Source organism: Branchiostoma floridae, chromosome 4 (assembly GCF_000003815.2).
Source record: "Branchiostoma floridae strain S238N-H82 chromosome 4, Bfl_VNyyK, whole genome shotgun sequence".
In the NCBI taxonomy this organism is placed as follows: domain Eukaryota; kingdom Metazoa; phylum Chordata; class Leptocardii; order Amphioxiformes; family Branchiostomatidae; genus Branchiostoma; species Branchiostoma floridae.
In genome coordinates, this window is record NC_049982.1 from 16,461,052 (window position 1) to 16,485,543 (window position 24,492).

General features: G+C 41.5%; 2 protein-coding genes across 3 annotated transcripts; one reads left to right on the top strand and one right to left on the bottom strand.

The window, feature by feature from the left end:
- Nucleotides 1–293: 293 nt before the first annotated feature.
- Nucleotides 294–16,392, bottom strand: LOC118412798 (catenin alpha-1-like). 2 transcript variants are annotated; one of them, XM_035815820.1, is made up of 31 exons: nt 15,983–16,392; nt 15,537–15,692; nt 15,048–15,206; nt 14,000–14,122; nt 13,465–13,644; nt 12,768–12,896; nt 12,451–12,597; nt 11,420–11,493; nt 11,015–11,171; nt 10,768–10,897; nt 10,131–10,340; nt 9,514–9,711; nt 9,002–9,196; nt 8,758–8,850; nt 8,156–8,368; nt 7,690–7,852; nt 7,306–7,549; nt 6,818–7,004; nt 6,245–6,385; nt 5,947–6,034; nt 5,552–5,732; nt 5,180–5,279; nt 4,766–4,966; nt 4,399–4,527; nt 3,091–3,463; nt 2,201–2,327; nt 1,885–2,019; nt 1,647–1,747; nt 1,153–1,255; nt 917–1,003; nt 294–592 (listed from the first exon to the last, which is right to left on the bottom strand). In XM_035815820.1, the coding sequence occupies exons 1-31, from the start codon at nt 16,076–16,078 to the stop codon at nt 377–379; spliced, it is 4,836 nt and encodes a 1,611-aa protein (XP_035671713.1). In that variant the 5' UTR covers nt 16,079–16,392; the 3' UTR covers nt 294–376. The 2 variants fall into 2 exon arrangements, with proteins under 2 accessions (XP_035671713.1, XP_035671714.1); XM_035815821.1 differs by lacking the exon at nt 8,758–8,850 and having other exon boundaries at nt 15,983–16,389.
- A 2,217-nt stretch (nt 16,393–18,609) lies between these two features.
- LOC118415032 (prostate stem cell antigen-like) lies at nt 18,610–22,185 on the top strand. Its single transcript, XM_035819411.1, has 4 exons — nt 18,610–18,757; nt 19,185–19,254; nt 20,842–20,975; nt 21,364–22,185. Exons 2-4 carry the CDS (start codon nt 19,221–19,223, stop codon nt 21,589–21,591), a joined length of 396 nt encoding a protein of 131 aa, XP_035675304.1. The 5' UTR covers nt 18,610–18,757; nt 19,185–19,220; the 3' UTR covers nt 21,592–22,185.
- The last annotated feature ends 2,307 nt before the right edge of the window (nt 22,186–24,492 follow it).

Genomic DNA, 24,492 nt, shown 5'->3' on the forward strand with positions numbered 1-24,492 from the left:
TTTCCATATATTCATGATAATAAAAATACGACACATCACCCACCATTCAAATTCTGTTACACAGCTATGTCCCATGATCTCATAGATTAATAGATATCGACCTTAAGTTGTACCTCTGATAGGAGAGACATTTTGGGATTTGTGAAACATCAATTGTACAAAGATTTGCATAGAGATAGATACCCTGGACTTCTCATATTATATTTTCACAAAGAAGCTCTGTCCTGGGAAAGAGGGAGAACAGGAATGTATCTGTCCAATCCTTGACTGCAGAGTGAGTAGATGAGAAAACACAGTTGTACAGATCTGGGAGGGTGCTATAAGATTGAACCTACAGCAAGGAATCTGCATGTTCTAACAGATGAAGTGGTGTAGACTACAAGACAGCAGTGCCAAGAATTTTGGCCCGAGCACCAAGGATCTCAGTCAAGGTTGGAGCAGACACATGTCTGTTGATCCTTCTCAGCCCAAGGTCGTCGGTGTCATGACTGCTGGCCTCGATCATGCGGTGGCGCTGCAGTTTCCTCTGCCACTGGGTCGCCAGCGCAGCAGCCTCAGCCTCGTCACCCCCTTCCGGTGGTTGGTGTAGCCCCTGGGGGTAACAGTTTACAGCTCAGTGGTTTTGTAAACATTTGCCTCTTCAAAGGTGGGCATGTCTTTTCCAGCATTTGTTTTTTGCTTAGCTTGCGAACTCGCAAACACAAACATACCAAAAGTCGAGAAGTAAATGGTTCTGTTATTTGGGACTCGTGGATAGTAATTTCAGTGGACAGGTAATGAACGTAAGCAATAACGCTGGCTGTTGAGCAAACAAGATGGTCTTCTCTAACTCCCTTGTGTGTGGCACGAAGAAAATATACTAGCATATAGGAGTCTCTAAGTAAGAAAAAGTAATTAAACAGAACAGCCATGTTACCTTGACGCAGGCAGACTCTGTAGCTATCAGAGTTCTTGTCACAGAGTGCATCAGGTTTTCTGCATTTTTCACCAGGACAGCATCAGCCTGCAGAGAACAAACATGGACAATCAGGAATTATTGTACTTAGCCTGGAGCAATGCCATTTCACTGAGGTCATTATATGTATGACTGCACAGTCTTCAGCTTGAGGAATAAAAAGTGGATGCATCAATACATGCTACAGTTATCCATACCTCCTTATCGTGCGGAGTAGCAGCCTTCACACTAGCAATGATGCTGAGCTGGGTTCCCATGGATGGTACATGGTTGGCATAAAACACCAGGTCCTCTGAACATCTGGGAGAGAGGAGACAAACACATTGAAATTTCACTCTAAAAGTTTATTATATCAAAACACAGGGAACTTAAAATTAGGAAAACTATACAACTTTTGAATCTCTAAGAGCTTATTTGATTACCAAATACATTTGTATCTCAATCTAAAATTTTGCACGTTATTTCAGAAATGACTGACTATAGATCTCATATGCGCAAAGTATCATCATTCAAATGACAGTAAAACTGCACTGTACATAAATAGAGATGTTTGGCTTCCAACTTGGTCTTGAAATTCAAATGTTCTTTTCTTCACAGGTTCTTTTCTTCATAGATGAGTGTAAGTACCAGTAACAGGATAATTATCATGATTGAACCATGGAACATCCTGTACTTGCACCAAAGTTCTTACCTCCTGTCTATACAGAACTTGGCAATGATCTTGGCAAACTTATGGATGACTTTGCCATTGGCTGCAATGGCCTTGGCTGTGTTGATGAACTCCTCCTTGGTCTGTAGGAAAATAGTGATTATCATATGTTTGATGTTTCTAAAGGCTCACAGTTCCAATTGAAAATGTTTTAATGGCAGTCTAAAGTCTAGCTCTACGGTTTATAATGAGAGGGATTACTCAAGAACTGGGAACTGACCCTGATTTTGCCATGCCCTCGTGTGTACTCTGCCATTTGCTGCATCTGCTGAGACATGGTTTTGGCCACCTTGACGATGGTGTTGTTCTCCTCCTCCCACTTATCCACCTCCTGCTGCAGGGACAAGGCAGCAGCCTAGGAGGGGAGAGATAATTAGTACATGTATTTGTAAGTGGATAAGCACCTAGATACAGGCTTGCTATGATGGTTAAAGCAGACTGCTCCAGAAATAAAGGAAACCAACACATATTGAGTTTATTGTTTTTTTATGAAAAGGGGTCCTTTTCTGGCAGACTTCTACAGGTTAAAAACTTACCACGATTGTCTTTGATGATTGGTTAGCATCCAGTTCTGATGGATTGTTGGAGACTGCAGTCTGGGCAGTGTTTGGAGATCGGATGCTGGACGGTTCAAATGGTGACCTCAGCTGTCTTGGAGGAGTGCTGTTTACAGGATCATGTACAAATATTACAATAAGATTACAGGCATATTACTATGGGGATCTTGTGGATATACAGATGTCTATTAAGTGCAGTGTTTTTCCATGATCCTCCTACATCTTTTATCAGAATGGAAAATGCAAGGATTGATGATACTGCATGAGTGGACTACAGTAAGCACATTCTTTACTTTGACACATTGATAGTTGATTCAGGTATCCATTAGTAGTGTGCATAGACTGTCCATTCAACTCAAATGTGATTGTAACTACCCTCTGCTGGTAATCCTGTTATAACCCATTGTCAAATTTATTAACTACAGTGACTACTATGAACAAAAAAACTAAACTTTGCAAGACCAGTACAGTAAATGTCTTCTCAATATCAAACATTGAAACTTGACACCAAATACCTTTCAAAGATCCTTTTGTCCAACAACCTTATTCTGACCAAAGTTTTTGGTTTGCATGCAATGGGTTCAAGGAAGTATAGAAAAAGTACAGAAACAAAGAAAGTAAATTAAGGTACATGCTGACACTACACATTATGACACTAAAACATGCTGGCAGCAAACGGTTTAAAAAGAAATCAACTATCAAGCAACCTATGTGCAACAGAGCAGCACAAGTCCTATTATGACTAAATCTATAATCAACAAGAAAGCACAATCACATTATTGGACTTGGATTACTCATTGTGACCAGATACATCTTAAGGAGACCATTTAAAAAGACTTCCGGTACAAGAGACAACTTGCAAATCATACCTTCGTTCAATATCTCCTAAGCTAGCTTCTGGTACTGCCTGCATGCCGAGCATGTTGGGTGTGACGCGGATCTCCCGTGATGGTTTGGCAGGGGAGATGCTCTTTTGGGAGTGACCCATGTAAGACTCCATAGGGCCCCTGGGGGAGCGTGGACTGCTGTCTGGGGAGGTGGAGGGTCTGGACCTGACAGGGGAGGGGGTGTGGGACCACTTGGGCAGGGTAGACCAGGAGGGGGAGGTAGAGAACCCAGGGGCAGGCTGGGGAGAGCCGAAAATTTGGGACAGGTTGAGGGAGGTGTCTGGTGAGACGTCGGCCATGTTGACTCTTGCAAAACTTGGCAGATTGGATGTGCCCAACAAGCTTGTCATGACCTCTGTAACAGAAAAAGTAACTATTTAAGAATAGAAGTGCCACAAGAAGAAACTCTAGATGTGCTTCCACCAAAAAAAAAAAAACTTTTACAAAAATGCACGACTGTATGTTTTGTACCTTGGTAATACATTGATAGTGCCAACAGACCATCAATGCAAAAAAGTAATAACTTCAAAAATGAAAAGTGCATATCAAGTACTGTGAGATATATGTATGTGCAGTTGTCCACCAGTTGCAAACTCCCTGCAGTGCTGAAGTGTGGCAATGTCCAAACATCTGAAGAAGTGCTGGGAAGATTGGTCTTTGACCAAGAAAACTTTCCATCTCAGGAATTTTCTTCATCATCTACTTATTTCTCTGATAGAGAAGTTACGAACATGGTAGATAGATTTCTTGAACATGCTAATATCTTAAGTTTGTTTTTGGACAATTAAGAATGTTGCTTGCATGCAGCAATATTAAGTGCAAATTCCTGTAAAGTGACGATTTCTGCACACCAGCTTCATAGAATAACAAACCTTCCACCACACAAGCTGATGCCATCATCTTCCATGACTTATAGTTAAGGGATTTTCCTGCAACATGGGGGAACCAAGGAAGGATGATGGATGTTACAGACAAAGCAGTGATGGTTAACAGTTGGATGTGTCAACAGCAACTGTAAACATTGGTGCTTTCCATTTGTGACACTGTCCTATGGAAAAAATCTGGATAATATTATATTAAAAGGAAATTTGAGGCTAAGAAGAGGGGAAAGGGACAAGCTTTCAAAGTTTTTGCTCTTAGACGTTTCTTTGAAATGTACAGGTGTGAGGGCAAAGATGAGGGAAGAATATGAAACACATTGCTGATAAGACAGTGAAGAATCTAACTTTCATTTCTTCAATTACTCACACAGCTTGTCATGCCTGACATGTATGAGATGTTTGAGCTGACCTGTGACTGTTGCCTGGTCCAGCCCTGTCATGGCCCGGAGTGTGTTGTACAGCAGCAGTGCTTTACATCCCCACTGTCGCTTCAGGTCTTGGAAACGCTCACTCACTGCACTGTCAGTGGAACCCGTGTCTGCATATATACGTTAGAGTACATCTATGAAGTTTTTAAAAAAAGACACTCGATAGTCACTTGTATGTCCCTTTTACTTGTTTTAGTACGAATTTGGATTTTCTACATAAATTGTGGTGGACAAAATGTGTTTACAGCACAAGGCAGGTTGAAATAAGACAAACAGCAGATAATAAAAAAAGGCCCCTGAGGCTGCCTGAATGACCTTTGTAGAGTTGAAACTACAGTGCTTCTGTACCTGCCATATCTCTAGTGGCTGTGATGATCTCTGCAGTGACACGGCTGAGTGTGTCCAGCGCCAGCTGAACCGTCTCCTTGTACCCAGTCTCAGCAGAGCCAGTCATGGCTTGCTGGCAGTGCTGCCTGGTTTTGGAGACCTGTGTGGACAGTTTGTCTGCCTGGTTCTGGAACTCCTGCAGCAGAGTCAGCCTGGACTGGCCTGGGAGACAACAACAGAATGCTTAAACTGTCTGAAATTTTTGAATCACAACATATCATCAATCCTGACAGTGCAATATTTGATTACTAGTATTGCAATTTGAAACCATGGGGGCATCCATTAATGTCCCTAAACACCCTGTTTGTAAATACAACAGACTTGTAGTAAATATGAACTTATTGTGTCACACAGCTTCTAGATCCTGGTATTCACCTGTAGCATGATACACAGCCAGGGCTGCCCCTGCCAGTCTGTCTAGTGGTGCAGACATCTCACTCGTCATGCCATCTACCTGTCCATGCAGTAACAGCACCTAGAACAACAATAGGCATGGAGGATTAACAGGATTGATGGACCATGTTTAAATCCTAAGCTTATTGATTACATGAAATACATCCATGAACATATTATAAAAACATATACATTTATCATAATATAAAAAGTAATTGTGCATGCCTGTGATTACAATGCATTATACCAATTGACAGGGTTAAATTGACCAATACTAATAGTAATAAAAAAAAACAGTACAGCCTACATTTCCCGATACCACACAGTTTAGCCTGCCCATTCCCCCCTTCCCACCTTTGTAGCCCACTCCCTCTGCAGCAGCTCCATGCGCAGTACCACATGGGAGTTGGTAGTCCCCAGGGACGTCCTGGCCCTGGCTGCCACCAGCCTGGCCACCTCCTCCACAGCCTTCCCCAGGGTGTCCACTGCGCTGAAGGTCTGGGTCACCATGCTGGCCATGGGGTGGTTAGTGTACCTGCAAAATATGACAGATTTTCTCTGCCAGTCTGCAAACTTTTCTAGCCTGAAAATTTATAAACCTCATCGAACTCCTTGTATGTGAAATATTCAGTAAATCGTCAGGTATTCCTCTTTGAATTCCTCGTCAAAGTAGGTATACAGCACTGTACTGAAAAAAACCTATTGGAAGTTTGTCTAAGGAAGTTCTGTGGAACCAACGATTTACCTACCCCTCTGATGCACAGCTGGCCATGTCCCTCAGCCTCAGCACGTGTGACAGCAGCGCCCTCATGCTGTCTTCTACAGAACTGTCACTGCCTGAAACACATGAGAGGACGACAAACAAGTCAAATCAGACAATAGCATGAAGAATTGTATCACACTATATATAATCTTTTTTAAAGGTGTCTGACTGAAACAATCAACAAATGCGACATTACAAATGACAAATGTAAGTTTGTTTAGGGTGGAAAATTGGCAGATCTAAAATTTATGCCTGCCACAATGCAGAATAAATCAATCAGTCACCTGTATTTGCTGCAGTTGCCACAACTTTGATGGGCATGGCTGTCTCTGTGGTGACAGAGTCAACTGAGGACAGCAGCTGGACTACTTTCCCTGACCACTCAGTGCACAGGCCATCCAGCCTTTCCACCTCAGCCTTGTTTACTGCAACAGAAAACATAACTCTAAATGATATATATGAACAAACAGGACTGAAATGTGCGATACCATTTGTAGATATTGGGTGCTGCATATTTTCTAGAGAAGTTGTCAATATCCAGACATAGAAGATAGAAGTATATCTTGTCTCAACCATCATCTAGAAAATCATGACACAATATTGATTACTGTTTTTAACATTTGCTGAGCTTTTAATGTAAACTTATAACTTCTGTAAGAATTAACAAATCCAACTGAAAAGGTCAACTGAGACAAATGCTTGTTAATGAATGGGAAGATAGTAACTTTAGTAAGAAAAATATGAAACAGGAATTGATTGATCCCTTCTATGATATTTATTTGCATCTTTATCCCCTATTATTGAACAGATATGAAACTGATATATACCTTGCCTGGCCCAGTGACTATATAACTTACCAGTGTCGCTGACAACTGAGTTGGCAGCCCCAGTAATGCTGGAGGCCAGAGACTCAAGCTCCTCCCCGTACAGGTGAATGGTACGAGCCAACTGGGGATCCCCCTTCTGTTTCTGCAGAGCCACAGCCTGGGCAGCTGTGCTGGCAAGACTCTTCAGTCTCTTGGCAATCTCATGGAAATCATCCAGCTACAACATTATCAGAAAAGTACACTAAGTATTGACATAGAGTTGTGACAGATAATTGTGAAAATGCTTTAAGCTTCCAATTAATACAAAATTGAAGACTTAATGATAACAGCATACCTCTTTTTTACAAAATAACACAAATGACTTATTCAGCTTTATTCATTTGCATAAAATAAAAGCAGTAAAATGCTTCCACAACTTTCTTTCGTGTGTTTGGCCCTAAAACTTGTTGTACCCGCTGCATAGCACTATTGCAATTCAAGAAACATTTCTCAGTTTAACTTGATGATAAAATTCCCACCTCTTTCATGAGAAAGTTTATATTTCCATCCTTAGCAATTCTTGCTAACTCGGAGACAGGTGCAGTCCAGGGACCAATGAGACTGTCCACAGCTGGCTGAAGGACTGTTAGCTGATTGGCCCATTCTCCTCCAATCCTGTGCAGCTCTTCAACCTCTGAGCTCTGATTGGTGGAGATTCTCTTGGCCAGTTCCAATAACCTTGGGGTGACTCTGGTGAACTCTGCTGATTTAGATTGGAGTTTTCTACCAAACAGAAACATTTTCAAATCAACATTTCACTGAAATGTTCAAAGCATGAGCTTACACTACATGAATTGTAATGGACCTAAGAATTTTTCTACGGCATAAAAAGGCTGTTATTTTACAATTATTGAACAACTTACTCAGCCTGCTTGTGGTCCTTTACAGATCCAATCAGAGAATTGACCACCCCTGTCACCTGGTTGGTCCGTGCCAAGATTCTGCTGCACAGCACTTCTACTTGAGTAGCTTCGTGAGCTGCGGCAGCTCGAACTAACTCCTTCACGGGGGAGGGAAGGCCCAGACCTATGCAGATTAAACATACATTGTTAGTGAAGGAAGGGTTTTTGCAACCAACCCTTTTTCTGAATGGACATTGACACTGATCTACATCAAGTTAAGTTGTGTATTATATGTACATTACATTATAACATCCCTCCTGAAAAATACAGCAGGTGTCTTTTCTGACAAAATGAGGCGTGGGTAGATTAAAAGGTTCATTGAATTTAAGTGCAAAAAAGTACAAACCTCATCAAAGACTTTTATGGTTGATAAGAGCAACCTTCTCTTATAGAATCTTTCATAGACAATAATAAAAAGTGATCAAACCTGGTACAATCTCAACAATAGAAATTTCAGTTTTCTTGGATGTTGGAGAGGACAGATTGTTCACTCCTAAGCCATGGGGCAGTGCCTTGCTGAGGTAGCTGTCTTGTGGGTTAGCACTGCTCTCCATTGGTTGATTTGTTGCCATGGTAACACCAGACACATGGAGGTTTCCCAGATCTGGGAGGGGGAGTGCCAGGAGACTGTCCTCTGCATCTAATGGTTGGTAACGATATTCATCAAGAACACATTGATACAAACCTGGAATTATCAATAGAACTGAAATCCTATGAGAATGAAAATGTTACCAGAAGTGACATACTGAGTGTGCAAATGTGACACCAAAAAAAACTTGAACTCTAAAAATGACCTTTCTGTAATTTTGTCCCTGTGAAAATTAAACTAGCACACATAACGGTATGATAGAAGAAAGGCAATTATTATTGCTTACAGATGGCCAATAGGCACATTTAATCACCATCTATCATGGACCAATTGTTTTATGACAGTGACGGTGGCAAACTCTAATTCTTACAAATTTCATTTTGAACCTGCAAATCACCAAAATGACAGAAGACAATCAAGCACACAAAGGACACACGAACCTGCATTATTATGTGATCTGACCACAAACGATGTATGTGTGCACCTACACAACGTACATGACTTTGTGTGTTTTCCCCTCACTGTTTTATCAGCTGCTTGCAAGGAAGGAAGATGGTTCAAAGGTTTAGTATTTAAGGTACACTGGAATTGGATTTTGGTCTGTGACAATTTGTTCCTGACAGGGGATATGGAAGGAATAAAAGCTGCACCCTTTAAACATTATCTACTAGCAAACATCTTCACCTGTCTGTCGTGATGACCTCAGGCCCTCCCTCATGGGACTCAGGATCTCAGGATGATCCATTCCTTGCAGGGCATCCTTGACCTTTGACACCACGGTCAGGAGTTCCTGAGATGCCGCAGCGAGTGAGTCGTGGGCTCGGACATCCGACATGTTAGCTACACACTTGTTAGCAGCTGTTTTCACTGGGATCATAGCTGTAAAAAAGGGATAGAATAAAGATTGTTAGAAACAATTATATCCTTTGATTTAGAAACTTGTAGCCTTCATAGCAGTAATACAAGGTATCTGATTCAGAAGCATTTAATACATGTACAACAAACTACTGCTATACCAAAAATAAGAACAGGGGTTATCAAGGTAATCTTTAATTTACTGGAGCTCTCCTTATAAAATGTTGATGCAAAATGTAGTTTCACTACAATAAAACATTACATAGAGACAGCATATAGAGTATTAATTTTGTATAGTCTGTGATTCTATCAAAGTTTATTTTTTAATCTTTCTGTTTGACCTTTTTCCAACTGCTTGACCCATGCCAGGAGACCATTTCGGTAGATAGGGTCATCACTGTTGTCGATGTGGTTGGAGGTGATCTGGATAACACGGCGGGTACGGCCCATCATGGTGGCAGCCGCCATCTTCAGCTGACCCTCATCCTGCTGGTGCATAGCATCCTTACACTGATGGATATCCTCCTCCATACTCTCCTCTGGACACACACAAAACAAACAAACAAATCATAAACCTGATCAGGTCAGGAGAGGACCAACTTTCTTAATACTGTTTCTACGTGAAAGGGCAAAATCTCCACTATAAAACAAAAAATGCTTTTAGAAAAGCTGTAAAGGTGAGTAAGAAATGTTGACAGAAGTTACATTGTTCATGAGTGCAAGTGCACAATCTGCTCTTTGGCTATACTCAGGCTATCAGTTACAGTAGCATGGCAAGAAGTAGCATGGCAAGAAGTTACACAGAAAATAGTCACAGTCTGTGGAGATAATTCAATACAGGGCAAAAGTAATGGTTGTTTCCCGATATCTGGGCTGACAAGTTTTGAAGCTACAGAAGTCTACAACATAGTAGATAGGTTCAAACATAAGGTGAAGCTTGCATGTAAGCCCTACCTACCTGTCACCTCCATAAACTCCTTAGTGTTGAGCATCTCGTCCACAGCAGTGACCAGGCTGTTCACCTCATTAAACCACTCCCGTCGCACCAGCTTCACGTGCTCCACACTTGCCTTGTCCGACGGATTCCGACACAGCGCCAGAACCGTGGGCTGAACCTCCGGGTCCAGACTTTCCAGTTGTCGTATGGATGAGCGGACTATTCTCACCCCTGTAAGAGGCATGGTTAATAAAAAGTATTACTTTCATATTCGTGTTTCCCTAGGCCATTGTAACCATTGCACCTGAAAATAATGACACTGACATCAATCTAGCAAAGCACAAAGTATTAAACAATTCAAATGTTGTGGACGACATAGAAATGAGGTGATGCATGCTGCATCCACAACTTTCCTCAATATATGGTCTCTAGAGAAACTGTACTTGTCCAAAATTAATCTGCAAGGAACACACCATCTCTAGGATTGGAGGGGCAATCTAAGTATTAACATACATAAGCCTAACAGTAACAATAGAAGTACCATGAAAATCCACTGATAACTTCTTGTGATAATCTCCCACTAACAAACCAGAAAAACGAGCAATGCTGGTGAAAACAGAAACTCCATCATGGAAAGTGAAATTTAAGGAAGTCTTACTCCTTGAGTCCATGGAGCTGGCAGCTGCAAAGCTGGCCAGCTGCAGCAGCTGGTCCAGGTGGCTGGTGAAGTCGTCTATATGTGGACCCAACAGTGTCAGGGCAACCTTCTCAGTCACAGGGGACTCACTCTGTGGGCAGTACATACATGCAGTTTCCTTTAAAGAATGGACATAGAGGTCACAAATGAAAATAGAAAAAAATGCCCTGGAAGGTTTGAAAATACATGCACCAGGAGTTTTCCGTACCTTGTTTCCCTGTGCTGCAGCCCTGAGTAGCCTCTCTAGTGGTTCTGTAGTCTCCACAAATGTGTCCACAACCTGCTGTAGTACAGCACTGCTCACCAACTTATCCAGCTCATCTGCCTCACCAATCAGATCGTTACAGGCACTGGAGAAGTCGTTTCTGGAATGGGTAACCAACGAAATACTTATATGTCAACATCCCAATTTCTGGGGAAGACGTATTTGTGTAAGTTAAGCAGCAGCTTTAAATAGGAAAGGAGTTTACGGAAATGGAGAGTCTGACAAAAAAATTTGCGGAAATGATAACTGCCAACAAGAAACACATTGGGGAATACCAGAATGGCAACAATGCGTAAACACACAGCTTTCTAATCCAATTCTGAAGGACAGAAATAAATGAATAGGTACCTGAGCTGTAGAAACTCAGGGTGTTCCTCCACAGATGTTAACAGCTGGGCCACCTCATTCCTGATCTTAAACACCTGCAGTTGGGAAACACACCAGTACTAATTTCATTACAATACCTTTAAATTGGCTTCAGCATATAAAGGAAATCTTGTCTTCTTACAACATAAAGCTACAAAATTGGCAGAAAGTACATGATGAATATTACAAGCAAGTTTTGTCAAATGTTACTGTAACTTTGAACTTTGTGTGTGCTTTCGAGGCTCCTTACCGCAGCGGTGCAACTCTAACTGTAGCAGCTCCATCAAACTATACAAGCATGACTAACAAGGCTATACAATCCATTAACATGTTACATGGCATAAGCTTGCTGTACCTCTGCATGATTTTACATGTTATTAAAAAGGCCAGTATGCAACACTTATATATGTCTATTGCAAAAAAATTGTTTCTAAAATAATTAGGCTTGAAAGACACAGCATTAACAAAAGTGTGTTACATACATTAACATTTCTGATAAGAGTAACACTGCAATACTTGCAAGGCAATAATGAATATAATAGCTGCCTTCTAAAAATCAATATGATTTACTTTACCTGGAATTTCTCCCCCTTCACTAGGTCCAATAACACATCAAAATTGCGGTGGCTACATATAACCCAACATATGATGGTATCAAATTTTGGGTACGATAAAAATTAATCTCACACTATATGTACCTGGAAAATGAATCAGGTCTCTCCTCTAACAACCTTTGACCTATGCTTACATGGTTCTCTTTGTTCCAAACAATATAGGACTACTTTGGTCATGAATATTTAATGGCAGGACACAATGGGAATCCTACGTTAGACAGGTGGGTAGCTATAATACAATGGAGGATACCTGCAGCAAGTAGGACAATAAATGGTGAAAGGTCACTGTTCCATTTAAAATCTTATGGGAAAAACAAAAGGCATTTCAGGTTACTATAGCAACAACTACTTTCTACTTCAGAAATTCTTTGTAGCTACAAGTACAAAAACAGCACATACCTTTTTGCAGGTCCTGACAATCTGGTCTTTGGTCTCAGTGTGAGACTCATGTGCCACCAGCATCGCATGTCGTACAACAGCCTCAAGTTCACTGTCAAGCTCCTCCGGCAGGAACTGGGGGTCATCCGAGGACAGCATACGAATAACCTGTAAAATAGGATATATTACTTTCCTTGACAGTGCAATGCTTAGGGATTATACTAAAATATTGACACATCAGAAAAGGAAATACCAAAAATAAATAGTTTCTAACTAAACTAAGAAAAGTAAACAAAGTAAATCACATTACAGGTTAATTACAGGATATCATTTCTTACCTTGTCCAAGGCTAGTGCAAAGTGTCCAGGCTCTTCCATTTCATCATCGTCCACATTCCTGTTCTCTACAGCTGCCACAATTTCCCTCGCAGCTGTGCGCACCTGATTGGCAACATAGTCTCGGCTTGCCTATACAAACATACAATGTAGGTAAGCAATGATATAGAGTTATTCATAGTTTTTCACTCCAGGCTAGGTCAACAGTTCATATGTCTGAACACAGCCAACGTTCAACTTTATAGTTACTCTGGCAATTAACATAGAATTGCACTATAATCAATAACACCTGGTATACTACATGATAAAAAAACTAACTTGTCATTGTCTTATCAAACTACATAATTATGTGTTAATACCATCATGTAGTTTGGTACCATACACCTGCCTCAGCATTTTAAAGGCTACTACTTAAGTTGGGGTTGCCAAAATTAAACAGGTTTTTGCATATTTGTCGTGGCAGGAAATCCAATTGTTCTGGTCAAAATGTTATTATGTGTGTAGAGATCGAACAACAGATGTGTTGACTCATTCCAAACACACTATAGCTTTTTTTGGGCCTAATTTTCTCTAAAAGATTAAGCAATTGTAGAAATATAATGCCTCTAAAATACTAAAAAGAACTTATCATCTTAGAAGCAGTCTTTCTTGAGAACCTAAAATAGGTTCTACATTTAGAAGAAAACAGATTAGTCTTGACCTTTGCCTGTGGGTTGTTGGGGTACTTGACATATGTCTGCATGGCAGTGCTGAGCATGGGGACAGACTTCTTCAGCGCCATCATGGCAGTGATAGTCCGCTCTCGCTGCCGGGGGTTGGTCAGCTCCTGCTGACGCTTGTCTGTCAGGTTGGCCAACAGCATCACAGCCTCAGAAAATCCCTGCAGTTAAGATAAAAAATAAGTCAGATTACAAAACACAGTCTTTGCTGTGAATGTCAACAAATCTGTATCTATTTCAATTCTATTCAGTTTTCTTTCGCTGTGCATTACTTTTCAGAGAGGTGCTGGATACAAGGCAAAACTGTACATGTGAGATGTGTGCATCAGACTGTAAAACTACGTAGGTCAGGAAGGCTTTGTTTCCACAAGTAGAAATAAATTCCCCCTTCAGTTCTGTTGACTCCTAAGCCACTGCCTGGCAATAAATTGTACAATTATCCTTAATTCAAATATCAAAAACTTCACAGTTATTATTATTAAGATAAACAGAAACAAACACAGTAACCACCCCCACCTTAAAACAGGCCACCAGCCCCTTCATGTTGGAAGCAGTCATCATGACGTTCACCCTCTCCAGGACCCAGTGTGCTGCATGGACAATCTTCCTCACTTCTGCATCATCCCACACAAGTAGCACCTGAGACAATCCACATCACCATAATCACTTGTCAGCAATAACAATTTCATGTACTTCACTTAGTCAGTGGACACTTCATGCTGTCCTCCTGTTTAACTGTTTAACTGATAAAACACCATCTTAGATATGTTAGTCCAATCGACCCCTTTGAATCACACAAACTGTCTTCGTCATGGGGGGGGGGGGATTTCGCGCTCGTCGATAAACAGAACGCTTTCGAAAAAGTGTTCGCCAAACCCGGAGGCACTTCGAGCTTTTGGTGGCACGCACAAATATCACAAAAGTGTCCTGGCGTATTGCGAGTATTCACTTCTGATGGGCGGCCCAACGCCTGCATACCTTGGTCAAACATTTCCAAATATTGCAATCCAAAATGTATGTGGCAAGTCCCCTTCCAAACTCCCATGACATACCAATAAAAATGGCCTTCATTGGACTTTGTTAATGTCATTAATAAGTAAGGCAGATATTGTAATGTCAATCGAACACCTGGTTCTCATGGGTTTGGCTACCACTTCTTCGAACACATTCTTTGTTTACGGACAAGGACAATGACGTTACAATTTGTGAGTAAAATACCCCCTAATAATGAGATGAAAGCAGTTCATGTAGTTCAAAGCAGTTTACTAAAGTCCCACTCGACAAAATTACAACCGTGTGAAAATCCTATCAGGTGCAAGAGCCACTTCTGCCCTGAAGGGAGCCTGCACTAGCTACTGCAGGCCAAGCTACGGACAGACTGGATACCAGGTTAAGGTTACTCTGCCAATGGATATGAAGCAAGGAAGCTACAGCTAGTTAGGCTGATCTCTGAGTTTTGTGTTAATCCTGTTATATATATAACGTTATATGGCTATTACTCCTTAATGCCTTTATTGCTCTATTAACAAATAGCTACATGTTCTATCAACATGTTGCCTCCCACCTTCATGGTGCCCTGCAGGACGTTCCGTAGGGACTGTACCAGAGCTGCCCGCGCTGCAGGGGTGACAGACTCGGTCTGCAGGTTCTGGGCAGCCAGCAGCGTGTTCCTGCCAGCTGTGGACAGCATCTCACAGGCAGCAGGCATCGCTACCAGGAGCTCCTGTTGGGGAGCAAATACACACTTCTGAATGAGCTAATCTGACATACTGAGTGACACATATATTGTATTTACTAATGGCTGAAACGGAGGTAACAGCTTGACTTGAGAGTAAGTCAGACCCAAACAATGATGGCTCTATAAATCTGCCAACAATGTTTTATTTTTACCAGGGTTTGTTTGTTAGCTAACAGGCTGATTTTAGGAGCTATGTCAAAGTAACCCCTTCCAGTAGCAACTGGGGATTAATTCCCTGCAAACTTAAATGCATTTATGGTATCTGGAAACATGGAAGCAGTTAGACTTAGACTCTACTCAGCCATGTTGGCCCACCTCATCAGCTGACTCCTGTGTGGCCTTCTCTGCTGCAGACACCAGCTCCTCCAGTGTGTTCATGACCTGTTCTGCACTGGGCACCAGGTTGGGCCAGGTGGGGGACTGGCCATCTCTGCGCTCACAGCTCTCATTGGCAATAATCAGCTGGGACACCTGTGCATGGAGGCACCGGCTCTTATTGAAGTAGCGCCTGTTGTACTTATACTATATTTTTTTGCAAGTAAAACTGAAAACTTTCAATGTCGTACAAAAATCTTGAACTATGTTGTTTGCTTCAACCCTGCTGTACTTTTGCTATGATACAAACATTTATGTACCCCGTTTACACCTTAATTGTAACTTACAGTATTTGTAAACAATACCTACACACACACGGTGTCAATAATTTAATAACAATTTGTTATTAAACGTTTTTTTTTTCACCCATTAGCTACGGTTTTTACCTGGGTAGCGATGGGCGCTAGTACCAGCTCAATGGACCTGGTCTGTACCAGGGAGCTTAGCATACTCTTCGACAGGTGGCTCCTTTCCAACGTCATGTCGAGAGGAAAACAACAGGTGTACCAGCTCAGCAGGTGTGCCTAAACTTCCAGCTTCAGACCGATGTGGCCTGGGGAGGGCGGCTTTTACGACCACACCCCTTGCGGCTTTACAGAACCCCCGAAGGGCAGAACAAAATTGAAGTCTGTCGACGAGATCACTGTGTTCTCCATATCACAGTTAAAAGCGTCAATGTTTGAGTGGAATTGTAGTGAGAAGTAGGAAGTGAGAGGACTTGTCGTCTGCGTCTTGCAGAATTTCGAAATGGCGTCCCAACACCAAGCAACAGTCAGCGCATGCGCAGTAAAGGGGCTGATGGGTAATTTGGAGTCTACCATTCACTCACAGGTAGAAAATAACTTCCCAGACTCGGAATGAAATGGAATTTTTGATGAATTACAAGCAATCTCCTTTGAAAACTTATAAATGCGCCATTAATTTGATTATGTAGGATTATGTAAGCAGAGCAGTAGAGAGCTCAGAAATGTATTTGATTTGATCGCTTCGAATAACCAAGGAGGTTAAACCTTTCTTTAACCTCCTTGGAATAACAAACCATGAAAATGTATAACACTAACGTTAACCGTTAATTGTAAGTTAAGTTAACATGTAACGTTTACCTAACATTTCTTGCGTACTTAACTAGATAAATTGTCTCGGAATTGATCTTAACTAGAAATGTTATTTTTCATTTGCAGTCAGCAGACTTGCCAGTAGTATTCCTCCAACTGAAACTTCTACTTGGAGAATAGATTAGTTATCGCACGGGTAACTACGTGGTGGGTGCTTCCCTAGGTGCTGAAGAAATATCCATCCGCCGAGACCGCAACTACTCTAAACTTACTCTCCAAGCAGAGTTGTTCCGGCTCCGGCTGTTTTTGACGTCATTCATGCGTTTTTGTCAAGATATTCATTAACGCTTAAAACAGGTAAAGCCGGAGTCAAACCTCTGCTTGGGGAGTACTTCAATTCAATATAACGTTACCACCGCGTGATACCGTCTTGTCATTTGCAGCTGTGTGGAGTTCATATGGCACAGCTAGCAACAAGAAAAGACAAAAAAATACTTACAGTATATTTCAAACACCTCTGCTTAGAAGGGCCCGTGGCTTTGTCAATCAATTGACTGACCTACAACTGCTAGCTGTCTACATTGAGATGATTTTGTATTGGCGACACATGCCCAAAGGCGTTCCCAACCTTCGTTGAAAGAAACGCTCTTTAAATGGACGGCCTCTTGGTGAAGGCAAATAACTGTGATTATTCTGTTGGTGTGGTTACGTTACTATCACTGTACTGTATCTGATGATATGGTCTGAACATCCCCATGTCATGATAAAGGTTAAAAGGGGAGACAAAATGGCCAATGCCTATTAAACATCTTACCCTGATGTTTTTGTTGCTTTTTCAGGCCTGTAACAACTGTGTCCAGGAAAATGGCTCTGGCACAGTTCATGACCGGTCTCAAAAGTAGATCGAAATATTGCAACATACAACGACATGCGTGATATTATATAGTTCCCATAGTGATGTGACGTCACCACCTTACTAGTCACCGACTCTTATGTGTCAATGTTTAAGGCGCTTTTAATTATCTGAAATGTCCATGTAGAAATGTAAAAAAATCTTGACGTTTGAATTTGATTTCTTTAGTTGAAACAAAGCTTAGGTTGATACGTACAAATAGATCTTTCGCTCTAATTCTATGATGTGCAGGATACTAGTATCTATTGCCATTAATCAGGACTGAGGCTGTATTGACCATGTTCATGGCCTTCTGAAGAAATGATCGATGATGTACTGGTCCATCAATCCAATAACAATTTCAAGAATGGAAAAAGAAGTATTTTCAAGATACATGCGTATTACTAAATAGCGAATGTTTATCCAGACTAAGGGACAGCTGCGATACACAGACGTTTCACGTAAATGGACATTGATAACTTATTAATTTCTCTTTTTGTACTTCGCGTGCCAACGTGAGACATTAAAAGTCAAGGTTTATCGCTAATGGCCGTAGTTAATCATTGAAAGCACTTGTATGTTTTCTAAGGCGAGTCTATTATGGTTTAAAGGACAGGCTAAATCTCTACGGGTCTGAATTGATGGAAAATGTCAGCGGCTACGGCATGAGTGGATTCTCTGAGTGGTCCCATCCGTCCCCGAGGAGTGTGTGTGCGTACGGTTGGGGCTCCAGGACACGCCACTCACCAAACCACTTAAAAGTTTAGACACGCATGTCATGGGGCCTCAAAACGCAAGTGGAAGGAAGGCAGTAGTAATTGCGAACTAAAACGTTCCCTCTCGTGCGTATGTTTTATAAATAGACTTTTACCTGAAGAGCATGCAAACCACCCTGGGTACAGTTCCATGATCTGACAGGACTGGAGGATCCTGACGAATCCTCACCTGTTATATGATGTCGCTGGGTATTTGGGATGATACATAAATGTGAGGGTTTATCCCTATCAACTAAAACACAAACAACAAAAGACACCACAGTATAAATCAAGTGCTCATCATCATACTTGCTGTTGTCATGCAATGACGGAATGGATGCACGTCAATCATCTATTATTAACTTGTTCTTCATTGTTCGGATCGAATAAAAAGCCGGACCAATCTGTAAGGCCTTAAGATTGCTGACACGAAAAAAGAACGTGGCCGAGGAAAATAAGGTGAATCACTTTTTTCTGTTTCTACACGTAGACTTACTTTATGGATAGACGTTTGGTTGCGTAGCTTGTATACGAAATGTACCATTTTCAAACTCGTACGAATGTGGCACAGATTGAAGCTTTTCCATTACTTCAAGTTGGAGGCTGTCATTTTTGCGCCTTACTTAGGATTTAACATTGACCTCCAAATGCGCACTAGATTTTTGTTAATTCTAAATTCTTCAAACTTGCAGCTTTGATAGCGGCAAAAACTTCATTCGGTAATGGCTATAAAGAATAATTCACATTTCTAGCAGGAATTTCAACATGTTTCGTCTTTCACATATTCGTCTACGAATTTTTTTATTGATTAAAGTAAATCAATTGTGATCTTTCCAAGACACTACTTGTACAGCCAAAATTAATTTTGTGCTTTTTTTTTGGCTAGGTTTTGTAAGACCAACATACAACGCATAAGAGAACAATGAAGACGGCATTGACTGTACTGCTCTTTGGAGGTAAGGTTTCGGATAGACTGTTTTAGGTGATTTGCTAATTGCACGCATTACATACCAATGTTTATTGACAGCATAGATTGTGCTGCATTGTTTAAGATACCAGGTAGTTGTCTTATTTCTGAAGAGTCAGTGTTATCATGGGAGTAACCTTATGTGGATTGCAACTTTTCTATTGCAGTTCATAACGTTGTCTTAATCATTATTTCGAAACCGGCGATGTTCATGATCAATGAGGACAGGTTAGTTACTTTGTGTAAGACTTTAGGTATGAGTCTACCGCCCTTTGGATTGTTCCATAGCTGCAAAATGTCGGCCAAAATATAAGTAACTGCCCTGTGCAAGCTTTAAACTTGAAGCTTTGGACAATATTCAGAATGAAAATTGCTAAATCATTCGGTTACTAAGTACTTGAGCGGGAAGAGCGTTGAATGCCAGGTGGAAAAAAAAGCGGCATTATCTGTACTGCATTAGTGCGAGACTCGTCAGAATTAAAGATGGTCATGTCCACATGCTGGAGCCGATGATGACAATTAAGTCAATTTGGTGTAGTTGTTCCTACTCAACAAATATCGACAAATGATGCAATAAGTGCTCCATTTGTCACTTACGTGAAGTTACGGATGGTATTACTATTGTTTTTACAATCAGCTGTAAGGAAAAGTAAAATCCTAATTCGTGCAAAATGTAAAAGTACCTATGCCATCAAGTCCGATACTTCTCGGCTAACCAACAGTTTTCACACGAACACTTTTGCACAGCATCTATTTGTACAGTGTACTCAAACCCTCGAGCTCTGCCCGTGACATGTCATTTATGTCGCGAAGATTTTCAGCTGCATCGTTGCTAGTTTTTTTTAGCTGTATTGAGATCAGAACGTAGACACGTATTGATCATCTGTCGATATTTGTTGAGCCGGAACAACTAGACCAACTTGTCTAAATTGTCATTATCGGCACCAGCGGGTGAACATGACCATCCTTAATCTTAATTCCGACGAGTCTCGCACTAATGCAGTACCGCACATCAGATAATGCCGCTCTAGATCTTGTTTTTCCACCTGGCATTCAACGCCCTTCCCAACCCAAGTACATAGATACTAGTACTTGATCTGAGATCAGAACGTAGACATCAGCGACGTGCTCGATGAGCAATGTTGGGTATGAAAAAGGAACATCAGCGCATGACGTCACTATGTATGAATGAGTAATGAGAGCTAATGGAGTTATGATGTACCTTAGTTAACGGTCACCTTGACATGGAGCAGAATAGTTGTTAGAAGCACTAGCGTTACCTTAGATATGCCTCATAATACAGGACTGTTGAATCAATCAATCAATGCATTTGATTTCGTTATTAATTAATGTTCTGACTTGTTGAGTGTAGATGTGTATGGAATATTTAATAAGACAGAAAATGAGCGCATAACTTCAAGAGCTTTTTTCTCAAAATTTAGTTAGCATTTCTTAAATACAGATGGCAGCTGACAACTTGGTCTTTGAACATACACAAAAACAATCACAGGTCAGTTTGCACGGGGCGGTGAAGCTAATCTGCTACGCCACCTTGTGTCTACCTTTTGTCCTGCAGCTATCGTTGGATACGCTAGCGCTGCGGCCTTCCAATGCTACTCCTGCTCGTCCACGCTGACTGCTAACTCTGACTGTAGGGACTCGGTGGAAAACATCACCACAGTCAGCTGCGCAGACGACAGCTCCTGTTTCGTAAGTTTTCCTTGGTTTCGAAATGTCATGACAGGCTTGAAACATTCGACATTTTGCTCAGGTTCAAACTCATAAACCGATAAAAGCTTATTTCGACAGCTTCAATGAATTGATTGGACCACCGTGGACACAATCGAAACTAAGCTCTAAGAAACTCTTCCACAGATTTATATGTTCTGACCATACTTATCATCTTACTTCCACGAAATAAGCACAGTTAACTGAAACCAAAGAGCTTTCTCCTTGGTGAAATTAAAACGTTTCAAAGTACAATGTCTTGTGAGTTGTCTCCTAAGTCTCCTGGTGCTAATAGCAGAAGTTACGTATGTCAGAAATTTGTAAGTGAACTGTCAGGCTGACGTCGGTCTCTATTGTCCGTCCCCTCCAGGCCGCGGTGGTGAAGGTGGGAACTCTGCTGACAAAGATTGACCGTGGCTGCACTCCCAACTGTGTCTCCGACGATTCCTGTATGAACCAAATTGGGAGCGGGATCTGCAGAATGTGCTGCAAGGGAGAGAAGTGCAACAGCATGACGCCCGGGGGAGCGGAGATGGCCGGCGTGTCCGCCGCGCTGCTGCTGATGTCGAGCCTCTTTACCGTTCTTGGTGCGGTGTGAGAGAGTACATAACGGTGACTTTGACACCAAGCAGTTGAATGTATGACAAGTGTTGTTGTGTAATTAACACAAACTGTTGCCTCGTAATATGACTTTAACATCTTTGAAATGTTGTTGGCATCCTGTCCACGCCCGTCTGTCCAATGATAGTAATTAATAGATGTATATGTACCATCATTGAACCGTTATTTGGTACAAACAAAGCAAAGTAGTTCTTCCACAATCTGTCAGAAGATTAGACTATTTGGAGGCTATCGGGCTAGTGTTTCACAACACCATTATTGATTTTGTCTCAACTGCTACTTCTACAGAACAATGTTTTCCAATGAAAAATGGTCATCTGGAAAAAAAATTGCATGCATAAGCTGAAGTCAACTTAATTCACTGATGGCTGCAGCTGCGAATGACCAATAACTGTCGATGACTGGCTGCAAGTTTGACAACAACTGTAGAGTTTCCCTGTAGCGATATGAACACCCATCGTCTCGTGGTCAGTTGACTGTAGTGCTGTTTGTGTCCTCGGAGGGACCATATTAAAGCTGCATGCCTGTTTGTTTCAATTAATAAAGATACAGAAGGAATTTCACTGGAAAATCTACCTGATGTTTTATTTTCAGTAGGTGCTATACACGGATATAGTTTGCCGAGTTTATATATTCCGTAACTTTTCCGGTGACAGTATTTAGTCCTAGACAACCAATTGAAAATGCACTATTGAATATCTCTGCAAGTAACATACAGACGAGTATGTGAAATGAATTAATTCCTAAAGAAATTTAGGCCCATCGGTTTTAAACGCACCGTAATATTTTGCATAGCGTTATACCAGAAAGATGCATTTAGTTCATGGGCTGGTCTTGTCATCATGGTCATACACCAACATTTATCTATGGAATCGGTTGTGTTTTTTGCTCAGCACATGAAAGCGTGAACTCGTTGCAACATTTAATTGGAAGCTGCATTTATGAAGCTACTTGACGTAACTTATAGGCATACGTCGTTAGCGGTTTATATGTTAAAATGGATATTTGTACAAGCGGAAGGGGCGCACAAAACTCGTTTCTGTGCCATTGTCCCAGCTATGTCTTTCGAAATAATCAGAGACAAGATAGAGTTTCGAGCCCACATGCAACAGCTAACCCCCCCCCCCCTCTCCCACTAGCGGTTACGCTGCCCCACGCCACCAAACCTTTCTCTGCCCCTCCATTAGCCAATCAGTTCGCTCAATTACGTCATCGGCGAGATACACTGTAAGTATGGTGGCATCTGTCATATGCCTGTGTCGGATATGTCATGCTCAATAGACCTGTCCCTGGTGCTGAACGCCATCCACACAAGGGGAACACCCATCTCTGATGTTTAAAACCATCCTTATCCAGACAAACCAAACAAATGTTTATAATGCTACATTATCAACACACAGTCCACTCCCCCTTCACACACACACGCACACACAAACATAGCAAACAAAACAAAAAGCGACCACCGCGTCTTCAACCAAAAGTCCCAATCCGTGTCAGAGCCTTGAACCAAATGAAGTTGGACACGTATATGTGGATGAAGAAGAAGAAAAACCACACCTTTTCCCCGAACACTATCAACACTCACAGGTAAGCTCCTATTTCTGATAATAATCCATAATCAGATAATCACATTTTCCGTTTCTGAACACCACCAGCACACACAGGTGACAACTTTCTACCAATCACCGTACGCACAATTTCAGCATTGTTATGTTAATATATCAAGGGAATTGAGTTTCGTGAAGGTCAAATGGTGCCGTGAGTCCCGTCAGACACAGCAGCAGGGATCATGCTACAAACGAACCCTTCTCGTCTGTTCAAATTAATCCGAAATAATTGCCAGATCACTTCGTTAATGCTGTGGTTAGAATTTTGTAATTTGGATCTAAGCGGGCGCGCGTGGAGGTGGTCGAAAGGGAGGAGGAATTGCCAGAAGGAGCGAGGTTGGGGACAAAATCGCCCGCGTTTGTTTTTCTTTTTTTTCCATATCTGCCGAAACATGTATACTTTACTCAAGTCCCCTATATTACTTGAGATTTGGTATAGGGATCTATTGATTCAAACTGGAATTCAAAATATCCATGTATAACTTTTGGCATGAACCACTTCAAAATGAATTCTTGGGGGTATATATATTTGGGGGTTTTCAACTTCCCAGGCCGATATAGAGGTCATTGACCTGGAATTGTGAAGTCGCCCAGGAGCACCTGACTGACTCAAGTAAGTGACCAGCCAAAGAGATCAATCAATCAAATGATCTGAAATTTGGTACAGGGATAGTAACAGGGATGCCCTTAGACCTATGACAACAGGAATTACTTAACACTTTGGGCGTGCGCTACTTCAATATGGTTTGTTTGGAGCTTTTGGGCCATTTTCATGTCATTCATGTACGGGGGGCATCATTTTAAAATCAAATTTTAGACTTGGTTGATTATACAAAAGCCCATGTTTTGAGGAAACATTTAGTAACATCACCAAGCAGTTCAAGTTCTTCAAAATCGAGCTGCCAGGGTCATCCTACAAATGAAGCAACGATCCAGTGTCCAAGACCTACACAGCAGACGCAACTGGAAGTATCTGACGCCACGGAGAAAGGAACACGTGTGTGTTATGGTCTTTAAATGTCCCGACATATTTGGATTCCACTTTTGTACACAACCACCTGTTATACAGCCACAACACCAGACAAGCCTGCTTGCTCCATAAACCCAATTACACAGCTGCCCACCGTACGTTTGCATACAGAGGGGAAACATATTACAATACACTTTTAGCGGACGTTAGACATGCATCATCTCTACGGCAGTTTAAATTTAAGCTGCTCTTAGACACATACCCCAGCACATTGACCTCTGACCTCCACCGTTGACGTTAT

What these genes read in the sequence shown, in the direction of transcription:
- LOC118412798 (XM_035815820.1), bottom strand. Translation starts at nt 16,078, where the DNA reads ATGACGTTGGAAAGGAGCCACCTGTCGAAGAGTATGCTAAGCTCCCTG. An exon ending in TTGCACTAGCCTTGGACAAG is followed by an intron (nt 12,598 to 12,767) that starts GTAAGAAATGAT and finishes CCTATTTTACAG; the next exon opens with GTTATTCGTATGCTGTCCTC. An exon ending in CAGCTCCATGGACTCAAGGA is followed by an intron (nt 10,341 to 10,767) that starts GTAAGACTTCCT and finishes TGCCTCTTACAG; the next exon opens with GGGTGAGAATAGTCCGCTCA.
- LOC118415032 (XM_035819411.1), top strand. Translation starts at nt 19,221, where the DNA reads ATGAAGACGGCATTGACTGTACTGCTCTTTGGAG. An exon ending in GACTGTACTGCTCTTTGGAG is followed by an intron (nt 19,255 to 20,841) that starts GTAAGGTTTCGG and finishes TTTGTCCTGCAG; the next exon opens with CTATCGTTGGATACGCTAGC. An exon ending in CAGACGACAGCTCCTGTTTC is followed by an intron (nt 20,976 to 21,363) that starts GTAAGTTTTCCT and finishes CGTCCCCTCCAG; the next exon opens with GCCGCGGTGGTGAAGGTGGG.